Source organism: Pimephales promelas, chromosome 4 (genome assembly GCF_988280905.1).
Source record: "Pimephales promelas chromosome 4, fPimPro1.hap1.1, whole genome shotgun sequence".
Lineage (NCBI taxonomy): Eukaryota > Metazoa > Chordata > Actinopteri > Cypriniformes > Leuciscidae > Pimephales > Pimephales promelas.
In genome coordinates, this window is record NC_142772.1 from 325,460 (window position 1) to 341,651 (window position 16,192).

General features: G+C 40.8%; 1 protein-coding gene across 2 annotated transcripts; it reads right to left on the reverse strand.

Moving 5' to 3' along the window:
• Positions 1–757: 757 nt before the first annotated feature.
• tbx3a (T-box transcription factor 3a) lies at positions 758–15,937 on the reverse strand. Of its 2 annotated transcripts, XM_089129780.1 has the most exons (8): positions 15,639–15,937; positions 8,598–9,807; positions 7,260–7,527; positions 6,864–7,010; positions 5,768–5,844; positions 5,388–5,542; positions 4,500–5,089; positions 758–2,515 (listed from the first exon to the last, which is right to left on the reverse strand). In XM_089129780.1, exons 2-8 carry the CDS (start codon positions 8,966–8,968, stop codon positions 2,141–2,143), a joined length of 1,983 nt encoding a protein of 660 aa, XP_088985906.1. In that variant the 5' UTR covers positions 8,969–9,807; positions 15,639–15,937; the 3' UTR covers positions 758–2,140. The 2 variants fall into 2 exon arrangements, with proteins under 2 accessions (XP_088985906.1, XP_088985905.1); XM_089129779.1 differs by lacking the exon at positions 15,639–15,937 and having other exon boundaries at positions 8,598–10,434.
• Positions 15,938–16,192: the final 255 nt, after the last annotated feature.

Here is a 16,192-nt window from a genome sequence, read left to right on the forward strand (position 1 = left end):
CTTATCATGTAACCCCGGAGGAAAAGTATGATTATTACAAATTGGAGTGCAGGATCTGGTTTTGATGAGATTCACACACTGACTGCAGTGTGTGTGTGTGTGTGTGTGTGTGTGTGTGTGTGTGTGTGTGTGTGTGTGTGTGTGTGTGTGTGTGTGTGTGTGTGTGTGCATGCGTGTGAACTGATATGTCCTTTGCTCTTTGACCGCTGGGTGGCGCTATCTCGGGTGTCTCTCAGCACGACTCAGACGTGTAATAAACACGAGTCTGATAACAGAGGCGCCAGGTGAGCAATAGAAGGAGCAATTGCGATAGTTTACACGCTGTTTACCACTGCTCTTCAGCGCCAATGCCGTTACTTATTAACCTTCTTTATACAAATAAAGATACAGTCTTGATAAACTCTGACTCGAGGCTCCAGAAAGAGAATTTTACATTCTTTCAGGCTCACATCGATGTAATAAACACGCACGACGGCCTTATGAAGCTTCATGTACAGGCAAGAGTTCAGACAGGCTCAGTTTTAACAAGAAGTGTCTTCTCAACATGCGAATTAATTATTTTATTATGAGAAGCAATTCATTTTGATTAGGCTATAGTGCGTTTATTTGAATGCACTATGGGAGTTAATAAATCAATAACAGAAGCGATCAGTTTTATTTGGCTAAAAAAAAAAGTTCATTCAAAATGTCATAGAAATATACAAAATTTAATTCTCGTGTTGAAGGATTTGTCAAATGAAGCACGTCGGAGTCCGAACACAATGAAAAACCTTTATTTCCTTTCGCTTTTCTGCACTTTTTTTTGGCAGTTTAGGCTCATAGGTCACAAAAAGTCAATTCAAACACACACTTTGACTAAAGCATTCTCAGTTGATGTGAAAGAAAAGTGTCACTGCTTTCAAGCCACTGATGCATCGTGTTATCGCCTTTAATTCGTCTGAACCGAAGCTCTCAAACACACAACAGTTAATCTCTGAACGATGGCACATGTGTCTCCGCTGTGGTGTTACGGTGAAATCATCGACATGGACAAACTAGTTTACACATATGTCAACAATAAATTAAATTAAGCTCCCTCAAACAAGCAAACAAACAAACAAAGATCCTCCGTTATATTTACAAGCAATATTCATATGAAATAATTACATAAATATGTTATATATATCGTTATTTACATTTGTATTTATTATAATCATATCCATTTTTGATCCACATAATCCCTTTTCCCAGTTTATCTCGAAGCTGGATTTAATGAGCAGTTTTAGTACCGCGTCTGTTAATTAATAAGTCATCGGTGGAAAGATGGACACATTTGGACAGATTAAAACAACATAAATGTTTGAGTAGATTGCTTTTCTCAATTTATGAAAACAAAATAAATAAAACAATTATGTATATAGCCTATATAAAGATGTTAAGGGTGTACTGCGGAATCTCCGTCATGTTCTTACAACAATTATGTAGATTTCAGAGAATTAGCGCTTGGAACAAAACAGTGAAGATAAACAAACAGCAGTCTTGATCAGTTCTGGTCTTTGACATGCAATATGCCTCCGGTAAATTTAAATTATGAGTATATGTTTTCAAACACATCCGATAAATTAATATCATATTCAAATAAAGCAATTACCTATCAGAGTGCATATTAAATTAAATCACAGTCTGACGTGTACACACACAGAGGAGCAGCAGCGGTACTCGCAGTCTCGTGCCGAACTGGTCGCTGGTCAATACTTCTGGTATTAAACTTTTTAGGAGGGGGAAGAAAAAACCCGAAGGCTGAATCCGAAATCGCCCCATGACGAATGTGGTGGCCGAAACCACAGTATTGTTAAAAGCGCTATATAAATGAAGGTGACTTGACTATTGAGTGCACGTATTAAATCCCACAGTGCACTGCTATAACGAGCTTATGTCCGAGTTCACTCACTCGTTTCATTCACTCCTTCAAGTGAGCAGTGTTAGGGAATAGGGAATAGTGAATGTGGGTTTGGGGTGTGATTTCGGATTCAGCCAAAGTTACTGGTTTAATTTAATAAAATAACATGTCACGTGTTTATTTTCGTTTCGCCAAAGTGCATTTAGAGTCTAAGCGTGATTCTCCGATGCAGGTCCGTGTTGTGAACGGGAACGAGTGGGTCTACGGAGAGACACTGCGGGCACGGTCCGGTTTGGACTCGAGTCCGCTGACCAGCCGCTGGATGCTCTGTAACTCGGTGCTCGAGTCCCGGTCTCCGCAGGGTTTCGGTGAACCGGGCGAGCGGCTGGTGACCTCGGAGTCCAGGCTCGAGTTCTTCGGGTCCACGGTACCGCTCGCCATGGCTGGCATGGCCGTCGTGAGGAGAGTGCTGTCGGGGACGCCCGCGAGAGAATACGGGCTGTACCGTAACCGGGGCCGAACTGCGTTCAGGAACGGGTGCCGGTGAACCGAGGAGGAGGACTGAGCAGCGGCCGCGGCGGCCATATATGTGTACGGGTACGGGAACAGGCCTCCGAACGGGGACATCGCCAAACCCTGGAGAGAGAGAGAGAGAGAGAGAGAGAGAGAGAGAGAGAGAGAGAGAGAGAGAGAGAGAGAGAGAGAGAGAGAGAGAGAGAGAGAGAGAGAATCAGCAATGCGCTCACACACACACACACACACGCACGCAAGCAAACACTCAACTCACAGAATTCTTAATTATTCATAGAATTCCGAAATAGTGACGAATTCTTCTATTTACCTTTTTATTTTATTTTCATTAATTTATTCATTTAGCCTATAGGCTATGTTTATTTTATGTAAGTATAGGCTACGTATGATGATGGGAAATGGGAAAACATTTAAATAATTGGCATGCATAGGCCTATATACAGCAATAAAGCATTAATAAAGAATGAATAACTGAATTGAGAGAGAGAGAGAGAGAGAGAGAGAGAGAGAGAGAGAGAGAGAGAGAGAGAGAGAGAGAGAGAGAGAGAGAGAGAGAGCACACGCTGTCCTCTGGCTTAGTGCAATATGCTGACTTATATAGGATCAACATGTGAATTTATTATATTTAAAATTACGTTTTCATCAACACCAGAGGTAAAAAATTAAAATAAAAATAAAAAAGTAGCTTTATGTGCAATATGTCTGACAAATCATAGTTAAGACAAGAACGGGTATTGTTCAAAATTCACTTTAAAAATGTAGACTGTTTTTAGAATCAACACGTGAATTTATACGTCAGTGCGAGGATAGCATGACGTTTTCAGAGGTCAAAAATGTGCAATTAAAAATTCACAGTTCAACAACTCTGTGATTAAAAGAAAATCAGAACATAGACTATACCCTCTTTATTATATCAAGCCTTTTTCTTTTCATAGAAATATATTATATTCACTCGTTCTCTCTCTCTCTCTCTCTCTCTCTCTCTCTCTCTCAAACACACACACACACACACACACACACACACACACACACACACACACACACACACACACACACACACACACACACACACACACACACACACACACACACACACACACACACACACACACACACACACACACACACACACACACACACACTAGTTGAGAAAGATAGTAACAAGTGCCGACCTGCAATTGATATGTTAGAGATCTATTCCTGATTCACCCACACAACTAGTTTTGCTGGTTTTAATTATTGACAAAATATATTTTTGATTCAGTCAGTATTAATGACTTGAATAAAATTAATTTAATCATTTTAATGTTATTACTATTTGAAGGTTAATTATTTTCAGCATAGGCTATACAAAGATATAAATGCTGGAAAAAAGATAAACTGCACTTCAAAAAAGTGAATCAAAGTTGTTAGACAAGAACAAATATTGTTCAAAACTTTGATAAAAGGTTTAGATCCACTTCAAACTATTGAATATATATATATATAGATATATAGATAGATAGATATATAGATAGATATATAAGTAGAAAACAGGGGTGAACATCTTTCTCTTTTTTATGAATTAATTGCTGTCTGCACACATCCGTCACGAACATCTTTACTGCTAATCTCGAGCAACAGTTGTCAGTTGTTCTATATTTGCTGACAATTTATGGACTGTGCAACATAGACACTTAAACACTGCAATATATGCCACGCCTAGTTTTTTTTTCTCCAAAACTTCTAATGCACCAACAAAACGCTAAAATACGTCATAAACAACCTTCCAGGGTTATTATCTAGCACGAATGGTATTTATCGTGCAATTTATACGCAGTTTTCGCGTGCAGCATTTTTATTGCGTGTAATATCCACGCACTTCACACCACTAATCCATTCCAAGGGGTTACAGTGCGTATCATATGCAAAAACACAAAAAGCGCTAACATAAACATCCTGCCAGGGTTATGATCAGGACTGAAGCATGCATTTAAAATGCATGTATCATATGCACGTAAAAACTCTTTTTCTGCGTATAAGTTGCAAACGATAAATACAATTCGTGCTATAGACACGCATTTCCATGCGCTCAGCACGCATGTCCTACCTGAGAGGCGAGCACGTGCTGCTGCAGGTGGAAGGGCATCGGTTGGCCCGTGGGTGAAGACATGCTCCCGGGCTCCATCGCACTGACCCCTCCCGAGGACACCGCGGCCAATAGCGGGCCCATCCCCGCAGCCATGCTGGAGAACGCGCCTCCCATGCTGAACTGGCCCGGGTGTAAGAGGAAGGGATGGGTCATTGAACCGCCCAAGTGATTGAAAAACTGCTGCCCAGCCAAACCCTGCGGAAATCCGAAACTGTGCAAGTGGTTTTGATTCAAGTGCGCGGCGCCATCTGTTTGGACAGTCAATGGCATGTAGTTTTCTTTGCTGGCTGTCCGGGACTCGTCGGCTTTGGCCTGTTCTCGGGCTGTCGGACTCTTGAGCTCGTCCCCGGACCGAGTGGTGCTCGAGATCAGCGTGACGGGACTCTCTTTCTCAGTCCTCTCACTTTCCCCAAACACACCTTTGCTTAAACTCGCATCGGGGTCCTTCGAGTCCTCGGTCGTGGTGGAGATTTTACTCGAGTCTGGCACGTCTTTCGCGTTCCCATCTTTGTCTTCGTCATCACTGTCTTCATCGCTGTCACAGAAGTCTGCGAGAGGAAAAATCGGGAAGGGAAACTCAGTTAGTGGCGACACGAAATGCAAGCGAAACAAGTAATAATTTAGAGTATTTTAAAAGTAGGAAATTCAAAATATTTTAATTAAGTACAATCATGCATTAGTGATTCGTTTGGAGATTCTGCTTTGGGTCACAAGCAAGCGATTAGCTATATCGGAATAATCGGAATGCCATTGAGTCGCATTTATTAGGACATTCCAAAGGAGAAAATGTTGATTTGCATCACGTGGGTTTAGACAAATCGTGAGCAGAGGTAGAGATTATTATACCCTTTAAGTTGTTCTGTCCGACCGTGGAGACCGCAGGAGAAGAGTCCCGGCGGAAGCATTTGAAGGACGCCTGTTCTCCGGAGGAATCGTCGGACGTGCCGTTCTCCTTCTTCTGCTCCTCGTAGGAACGCATCGACTGCAGAGCCAGCTGTTTTCTGAAGACACGATATTGAGGAAAAAACATGTCAGTGCAAACAAACTAATAACTGCATTGGAGAAAATCATGTGCGTGACTTTTTAATTAGCAACCATTTCTTTCTTTTTTTCTTTCTTTCTTTCTTTTTTTTAATAAAATGCTTTCATGCAAAACGCAAATAATAAGTGTCAGGTTGTGGATTTCAGGATGTTCTGGAATGCTGTGAAAGCTCGTGCTCTCCTACCTTTTTTCGCGTCTCCCATTTCCAGTGTCACGAAACCCTTTTGCAAAAGGATTGTGATCAATTTTCAGTTGTGTGATCTGAAATGCAATGACAGGTAATCGGTATAGCTTGAATAAAGATAACATGTCCTCCAGTTTCATCAACCTGAAAACACGTATTTATAGCATATTGAAACATATTCAACAGATACTTTGAGTCATGACTCATTGCTATCAGCTTTGATAAGTTATAGTTTAATATGCTGGCCTATAAGCGTTTACTTTTAAGATACAAAATATTATGCATGCAGTGACTTGTCTTAAACCTTTTAAGTTATTCTCACTGAGGTATCACTGGGATTTTTAGGGAAAAATTGGAGCCATTTCAAGCTCATAAATATTGGAAACCTTTTTTATGTCTACAACCCCACAACATGAATTCAGTCCCTCCTCCTCGTTACCCCAGGAGCATTTCGTGTCGTAACATTTCCTGCAGTTTCCTGGAGTGTTAATATTTCAGCCGTTTTCTAACAAATAAACACACAATGTTTTTCTCTTCTTCAGCACCTCCCACTATGGCCAGTCCTTCCACACACTCACACACACTGTATATTCTCTCCCCTTGCACTAACTTTCTGCATTTTTAAATAAAATAAAAAGAAACTCATTCAGAGGTGCATTTCCCAAAAGCATCATTGGCCAACTATTACACACACACACAGAGAGAGAGAGAGAGAGAGAGAGAGAGAGAGAGAGAGAGAGAGAGAGAGAGAGAGAGAGAGAGAGAGAGAGAGAGAGAGAGTTGGCAGCATGCATGAACAAACTTTTGAATAACTATAATTAAATGGAAGAAAAATTGAAGGTAATGTGTATGTGAAACAAAAAGTGAAAGATTGAGAAAGTGTGTGTGTGTGTGTGTGTGTGTGTGTGTGTTTTCTGCATTTGCTAAAGGTTTTGCAATATGATGTAGGCCTCACAGTGATCCATCTAATAATCACAGAGAACAAATACAGTGCATATAATAACTACGAGAACGTTTATAAGAAAAGTACTGAAAACACATGCAGGGAGACATTAGCGTAGAGTCCGATTCGACCCAGAAAGCTCGGTTGACCCACCTTGTCGTTCTGGTAGGCAGTGACAGCAATGAAGTCCGTCTCGGGGAACACGTATGTCCTGAACGTGCTGTACGGGAGCTTCAGGATATCGTTGGCTCTCACAATGTGAAATCTCGGCTGGTATTTGTGCATGGAGTTTAGTATCGTCTGGAATATAAATAAAGCCGATGTTGACTTCCAAATAACATTTTCACGACGGGTAAAGGAATCGTTTTCATGAGGCACATTTTCTGCATGGGTTTTGCACACGTTGAAGCCCCCCCCCCCCCCCCCCTCCCTTTAATCAACGCGCTCGGATAGTATTTAATGAAATTTCCCTGACAGTGCAAAGTCTTTAACAATACATCAATAGCATTTGAACAACAATAATAATCAAAAAAGACGTAGCTAACTTACAAATCCATGCTTGTCGGAGATGTTATTCGTCAGTTTAAGTTTGTGGAAATTGACGACTTTAGACATCCATTGCTCTCCAGTGGCCGGACTGTCGGGGTGAATGTACATGCGTTTTGGCATTTCGGGGTCAGCTTTTCCTGCCACCATCCAGCGAGAGTTGTGGAACTTATACCTGCAGTCGTCCGCCGCTACGATATCCATCAACAGAATATATTTGGCCTTTTTGTCCAATCCCGAGCATCTGACTTTAAACGGAGGGAACATTCGCCTACAGAAAAGATAGTTGAGTTATATTTCTATATTTCAGATAAGCTTGTGCATGAGGGTAAAATCTGCACCAATCCTGGACTGGATTTACAGAAACAATCATTTCAGATATCTGCGATGTTTTTGTGGTGTGTGTGTGTGTGTGTGTAAATTAGGCCATTATATTTAACTTGAAAAACAATTCAACATTAACGGCAAAACTATACGTTACAACCAAAACGAGCTATTTCGACACCATTGCATGGGCTATATTTTTATAATACAACAAGCTGTGAATTTCACTGTTCAAAATCAGCTTTTTTGGGAGCACAGTTCGCATACGCACACGACTGTGAAAAATGCTGGATTGTTTTAACCCAATTTTGGCTCAAATATGGACAAACCCACGCGTTTGGTTAAAAATGTAAAAATGTATCCTAACGCCTGGGTTTGTCCAAATTTGACCAAAATTTATTTTGACCCAGCTTTTATTTATTTTTTTTAGAGTGTGAGCTAAAACGATTAAACCAGCGATGAATGTTTGACTCTAAAAAAAAAAAAAAAAAAAATTTTTTGACAAACCAAACCGCTGTGTTAAAAATATAATTAAAAAATGTTTCAATGGTTTGGTTTGCCCATATTTGATTCAAATTTGTGTGTTTTTTTTTTTTTTTTTGTAAGTAAAATTATTAAACCAGCAATGCATTTTTCATTACACTCTAAAGATAATGGCTAATGCTGGGTTGTTTTAATATGGACAAACCCAACCGTTGGGTTAAAAATGTAATTAAAGAATGAAACCAATGATCCATATTTGATCCAAACATGGGTTGAAACAAACCAGCATTTTAGGCCTATATTCATGTTGGGTTGTGTTTTAGAAACATTTGCACATCCCCAAACAGAAATAAAAGAAACGATAAAAAGCCCATCCCGTGTCCCAGAATTGCTTGTCTGAAGAAACCCATGAGTCACTCAAATCAATAAAACAATTATATCTGATATGGGCTATGATCTCGGTTTCTAGCTATAGGCTATTCGGCTTGATTGAATTGAAAGCACGGCTCGTTTATTGAATTATTCCAAGTTTACCTTCCAGATTTCGTGATGACCATTTCTGTGCCGCGCTTGTGAAACAGATCCCAGAGCTCCTTGGCTTCCAGGTGCACTTTCGGGTCGTCGTCCACCTCCTCCTCGGGCTCGAGTGTCTTCAGAGGCCGGAGATGCGAGGCCTGGTGTCCCAGAGAGGAGAAGTGGAGGCCGGTCTCTGCGGTCATCAGCTGCTCCATGATCGGCTTGCCCAGCGCCAGCGAGCCCGAGGGTGGCAGTGCCAGGGCCGGGAAGAAGGGTGGCTGGTGACCCAGCATCGCGCTCATGGCAAACTCCGGACTCCGGTGAGGTAAAAACGGGTGATATGCCATACTGGATCCTTGAATAACTGGATCTCTCATCGGAAAGCTCATCCAAGTCCAGATTGCAGAGGTGACGCGGTGTTCCTTAAAAACGAGAAATCAGCTAGAAACGAGTCAGCGCTGGAGAAGTGCCTCACTCGGTGCGCGAGATTCTGAATTGTCTCACTAGCTCGATTCCATAACACGAAAAGTGTGTAAAAGAGAAAGTGAGAAACAGCGATCCATTAATCTGCCGCTTGTCTGAGAAATCGAGAAGAAAAAACAAACCCCGAAAGATTAAATGAATTAAAGACGCGGTGTTTGTCGGGAATCTTCAGCTTTCTTTAAAACAGACATAATAATAATGAGATCGTCCCGAGTCCTGCCAAAGAGATGTGTTGAAATATTTCGTTGCCTCGGAATAATTCCTCTGTCTTTACTTGTTGGAGGGATACACCTTCACACGCGCGCACACACTCGTCCTCTCTCGCGCGCACACACACATCTCACACACGATCCGCGGAGAACGGGGTCCAGCACGGAGATGTTCCCAGCGCGTCTGAACTCCATGGGATTCGGTGTGTGTGGATGTGTTGCGTGTTTCGAGCTCCAGCTCTCTGTTGATTGGCTCTTTCACGCTTTCGGACCAATTGTGTCGCTCCGTAGGCGTGGTTTTAACAGGTCGGGTGGAGGGGAAAGACTTCAGACTTATAAAAAGGTGTTTGAGAACTCTATTGCTGCCGCGAAACAGCGCTGTTGTGTGAAGATGTCAACATCATTAGGACTCGCATCTGTCGGGCTGTGGGACCCGGAAAACAACATGAACTTCAGGACTCGTGCGCACAGCGTCACTGTTGGCCTCGTTTCACGCACACAACATCAGGTCTCGCTCCGCACGGGCGCTATTACACCTGGAGAAGACAGCGCGTCAAAATCATTACTGAGCATATCATTAATCCGGAGATATTAATGCAGATCATCAGCGTTTAATGTTATGCGGGGAATCACATTTGTTTCAGCAAAGCGCTGTGCCACGAATAGGCTAATCGTGTCCGAACGGATAAATCATGCTTTCATTTTTTAATTATTAGCCTATTATTTGAACACTTTCAGAGCTTCTGACTGTTAGATTAAATTGGATGTCAGAACGAAGACAAACTAAACATGGTGTACAAGAAATTATTAGATAGATAGAAAAGGCGATCCTAACAGACACCAAATTCGCATTCGATCACACATTTAATTTAATCTGCTAAAGTTTATTTTAGAATAATACAGGCCTATCGATCGCCTCATCACTTTATATTCAGGAACCATTTTTATTCATCTCTCACACACACACACACACTTCTCTCTCTCAATTTCAAGACTGCTCGCGACTATATAAATATTCCCCTGATGTGAGTTTCACTGTATTGTTCAAGACACAAAGAACATAGGCTATCGAATATCTAAAGAGTGTGATTTTTAAATCACTGACAAACACACTTGAATTTATTAAAGTATAAATAGCTATATCTTTTCTTTTTTGTTCTTTTTTTTGGGGGGGGGGGGGGGGTAGATAAAAAAAATCAGTGTGTAATGAGAACAGAGCTGTTGTTTTCACTGATTATCAGTGTGTTGCTCAATTGTGTGTGTGTAAATGCCTCAGACATGTTGATAGCCGACGCATCTGTCCTGTCCGGCGCCGGACACAAACACGGGATTAATTCACAGGTAAACAACAGAGTCTCGGTCAGCCGAACAGCGGCCGCAGGGACCCGGTGATCGGTCAGCAGAGCGAGTTTATCACCCTTCATCAAGTGGACAAACACTGTCACTGTCATCTCTAACATCTGTCCTGCGCAGCTTTGCTTTGGGTCTAATAAACAACGACTCAATAATGAGTCTGTTTTTTAGCTATAGGCAAAGATAATGAAAATAAATATTTGGTCGCTATGCGTCCGTGCATTTTACTATATTGTGTGTAGTGTACAATAGTGCTAACTGATGTCGGATTGCTTGATGAAAATAACACTGATTTCCCATAAACTCCTTATTTAAAGTAATCAGCATGACTGGGATTTTGAAATATTATACGCGCATTCTGTGTGACGTTAGTTATGAATGTGATCCTATCAAAAAGTATTTTTATTTATTTATTAATATTTATTGATTTACTCTAGAAATTGCAATCTTCCCAAAACATGTCGAAAATAAAACATCGCTGACTTCTTGATCTGCTGATTTCAATGTTTTTGCACGAGTTGATTCATTTTTAAATAATCATCTCTAATTAAATTCCTTTTTAAGGTGTTAGTGACAAGGAGTCAGTGTTATAGTAGTATCTCTCATGCATTCAGTAATCAAGTTCTCCAGATCGGCCTTATTTAAAGCTTTACGGGATCAAGAAACCCGCAAGATTAAGTTTAGTCCTGCCAGTCACTTTTATGAACGTGAACCCAACATGTGCAGATATTTTAGCATTGTTGATCAGTCAATTCTCAAATATCTGCACAAATGGAGCAAAGAAGTGTCACTGAGGTCAGATACCGGATCAGCAGTATTAACCCAATTTTGGGTCAAATATGGACGAATTCAAACATTGGGTTAAAAATGTAATTTAAAAATGAAACCCAATGACTGGGTTTGTCCATATTTGACCCAAAATTGGGTTAAAACAACCCAGCATTTTACGAGTGCATGAGGTCACACACATCACACTGGCTGCTAAATCTGTGAGGAATGAACACACACACATCCTTCACATTCTTCTGAGGTATTCAGCAGTTCCCGGTGACAGAGCGGTTATCCCGTTGGCACACCGCAGTCTCTGCTTAGTTTTAACCCAAATGTGGGTCAAATATGGACCTTTGGGTTAAACATTTTAATCTAACGTCTGGGTTAGTCTATTTTTGACCTATATTTGTGTTGAAAAAAACCTGCAGTTTTAGAGTGTATGCAGTGTAACATCATATTTATATTATGAAGAGAATCTTTCAGTCTTGCTGACCTTGAAGTCTGAGACTTTACTCCATACACACACACACACACACACACAGGGAGAGAGAGAGAGAGAGAGCTGTATCATGTCATGTAGTGCTTTATAACAAGTTTACACTTGTTGTTTTAACAAATCATTACACAGCAAATAACAAGATTTTAGGTAAAAAAAAATCATGTAGGTTATCAATTAGTTCCTCTAATTGGCAACAAATTAAAACTTTGCACCATTTTAACTAAATGATTGTTATTTTAGAATGTAATGTAGCCCCAATGTAGCCTCTCAAAAAATATGAGTTCACAAAAAGTTAACATATGTATATGCCTCAGCGATGAGCCGAGGTCTGGGGGTTCGGGTTAGGATTCGGATCTGGCCCGGGCCGCACGAGGTCTGCCGGATCGGATCCGGCCCGGGCCGCACACACGTGGAGCTGCGGAGGGATCGGGATTTACTGCAGGGAAACTCTTGTAAATTCACTTCAAGGCTGGCAAGATTGAATTTCTTTCCAGCATTAGCAGATTTCTATTTAATGAACCCTACTGAAATGTTGTGGTGAGGATCTTTTCCTTTAGAGCACATATTTTCATTTTATGAACGTGTACCCAACATTTGCTCAATTTGTGCAGATATTTAAGAATGTAACTTATCATATTTCAGTAATTGTGTCCATGCACAATCCTTCACACCATTTTCAAAGAAATAGACACATGCTGGTCTGTGTTTTATGATCTGCATATCTCTGCATATACTGGAATATAAATCAAACTCTCCCATCCATGCATGTCAGCAACTGGTTCAAGAAAGCTAAATTATGGATAAACCAAATATGAATTTCAAGAGAAGCCTATACATTCTACACACTGAATGGTGAAGTAAATGTTCTTAACGGGGTTCTGTCTCTGACACATTGCAATTATTGCACTGATTAAAGCATCTAATCTTGGTGTATTCATTCTGTAATGAAGCTTCATGAGGCTGTAATAACTATATTCATGATCACTGTGTGTTGTTTTGTACGGTCTTGGTCAGATTAGTTGGAGGGATCTCCAGTATAACACCTGTCCATCACTGAAAACACCAATAAATCTGATGCAATCACACAGGAATCCACCAATTACTGTCCACATAATCTACGTTCCAATATTTGTGGACTTTTATTCCTTTTACAAAAGTACAACAATACAGTCCCTCTTTATGTATAGCTAGATAACTGTCGAGGCAGTATTTACGAAACGACGATTATAGAATATTCACAATCCCACAAAAGGACACGTGACTATTGTTTCGGAAGGAGACACATATTATAATTGATTCTGTAATATTTAAAGAAAGTTTCTTGAAGTTTCTCATTTTTATTGAGCACTTTGTAGGTGTGGGAAACCCTAGTCCAGATGATCGTGATGTTGGGAAAGCAGTTTTATCAATCGCTCGGGGTTTTGAAGGGTTTCTGTAACCGGTTGAAGCGAAATGACTTCTTCAAAACAAAAGGAAGTCGATTGCGGTTTTGAGCTTTCATCTATTAACGTTCCCACAGATGTTTTGCATGAAGAGGGGGAGTGTTTCAGAGTCTGGGCGAGCTGATTGGAGCAGAAAGCGGCAAATAAGATGGAAGTGAACTAAAGAAATAACTTCACTCGTCTAAACGTGTAATATAAACAGGCGAGCTGAAGATTTCTCGCTTACACTGACACGCTTAAGGGGGATACAGGGTGTTTTTAATTCCTTCAGCTACTGTAAGCAAAACACACACACGCGCACACATTGTGTAGGACACTGTAGAGTTTTTTCATGGCGGTATCCAAGCCAAACAAAGGTCAATTCTATTATTCAGAAATTTATTTTAGCCTACATTGAAATGACTTTATTAAATAGCTATTGGCTACACCCGCACACAAGAGCCTCTTTACGGGACATATTAAAATCAGAGGTGTTGGTATAGGCTGCAAAACACGCAAATTGCCAAAAACAGGCTCATGGTATCTCCTAGCCCTTTTTTGAAAATTGGAGACGCGTTCGTTTACGATCTCAGTCATGGGTTTTTTTTTTATCTGATCACATCATATGAAATCGTAGTTTTTAAAATCCGTGCAGGTGATAGGGATAAATTTAGGAGATCTGGAGATTTATCCTGCATTGAGATCTGCCATGTTATGCTATCGGGCAACCGGAGCAAATTTTAACGCGACAATTTAATAGCCAACAATTGTGATGATAAAAAGATTAGGAAGCGATAATTTAGCACACTCCCTGACAAAGGTCTTGTTGAGAAAAACAATAGCCTATTTAGATTTCTTGTAAAATAACTATCACTATTATTAATACAGTTTCTCATTTGAATCAGAAGCTTGCTTTAAACAACAGCATCAGGCCTTTGCACACTGCGAAGTTCAAATACGTTTTTAAACGTGTTATTCCTCCGTGCCGCTTGTGACACCAAACTCGTGCCTGTCTCTAATAACAAACAGTGGAAGCACGAATAAAGATAAGAACGATAGTTTTACATCCCATATAACAATGACTTTTGGGGAAACTTGCGTAGACTAAATTAATGAATAAGCTCAGAGTAATTTATGGACCTTTCATCATCCACCTGCATATATGCGGGTTTATGACACGTCATAATTGTGTTTGACTCTCAAATCAAAACAGACAAATTCATACTTTCTCTGATTTCACCCTATTCAAACACCCAGAGCACATTCAGCAAACCAATTAAAATCCGATTAGGAAACATTTTGCTCGTCAGGCCGAGGCAGCGACGAGCCCGTGACCTCTCGGCACCGGGTCATGAACTAATCAGATCCATGGCCCACAAAGAGGCTTCACAATGTCCTTGGAGACCGACTGTGGCCTGTGCGACTTTGACATACATAGAACATTAATTGTTCGCTGTATTAACAAGGTGGGATATTCCAGTTAATTAGTCGCGATTGGATAAGGGTGAACATTATAAGGTTCGTCCGGTTGCTGGGGATCATCTTTTGTGTGTGTTAAATGAGAAGTGAGTATCGCTGTGCCTGTGTACAGTGTGCTTCTGTGAACTGGCGACAGCTCGAGTCCATGATGGGAAAAACGCAAATCACAGGACCTCATTATCTCATTTTTATCGCCATCTTTTGGGAGCAAGCCTTAATCAAACGTGGCACCAAACTCTCTCTCTCTCTCTCTCTCTCTCTCTCTCTCTCTCTCTCTCTCTCTCTCTCTCTCTCACACACACACACACACACACACACACACACGAAACCCAGGCTAAGCAAACAGAGCACAGAAATCAGTAAACGAGGGATGTGTGCGGCATATTCTGTTTTGAGTCCATAAAGATGAACGAGACGCAGTTAACAGCGTGATTGTGTAATCCAGTATAACTTCTGAAATACTTTAGGGTGTTGCTAATGGTTTGCTGTATAGTCGTAAACTCCCAGTTGGTGTTAAAACTGCTTCTCTAAAACCAGTTGACGTATTGTTTCATGTTTATTTAATGTTGTTGTCCGCCTAATACAGTCTCTTCTAATAATTCATAAATAATAATACAATGCACGCACACTCTTTTAAATAGTGAACACATTTAGGCTGTTAACCGGCTAATCCAATACAGCAGCCTATTCACCTCCAACTTCTGATTTTATTACACCGTCTCGACAGCAGTCTGGATATTGCATCAGCAAACAAGCAACACATTTTAATGATCCATTTCAGATCCCTACCCTGCAGATATGACTCCCGCAATCAAAAAGCAAAGATTGTCAGAGAGATTTACACCTGTCTGGTTGCCCGTCAGCCCATAGATTAGACTACTGGAGCCAGGTTGTCTGGAACCCGTGAGCTACTTCACCCTAAATCCGGATTAAACATGATAAAATAATCAGCAAAACGCCGCTTTCGCATGCACGATAAAAGCGAACCTCGGCGAACGCAAACCCAACAACTGAAGTAAAGCGGAATTAAAAAGCGCCAACATTGTTCCATATACTTGCCGGTCCCGCGCGTCTGTGCTCTCGGAGGAAAGTGTTTTATGTCATGAGATTATAGACTGCAGTCCGATGCGGGTCACTGGACCCAAGACACTCCCGGTTACTGAGAGTCATTTCTCAACAAGCCTTTTAAGTTGGCCAGCGAAGGCGTATTATGACAGACTTCCCTCTGTTCCTCAAGGAAACATCTATGACTGCGGAAAACAATAAGTGCATTAGAAGATACTAATCTGATCCAGCATGAATACGGAATATCTTTCATAATGTCGATTATGATGCGGTCTTCTTTATTTTAATCCTTGTTTTTTTTATTATATGGGTATGATGCCAGATAAAAACGAT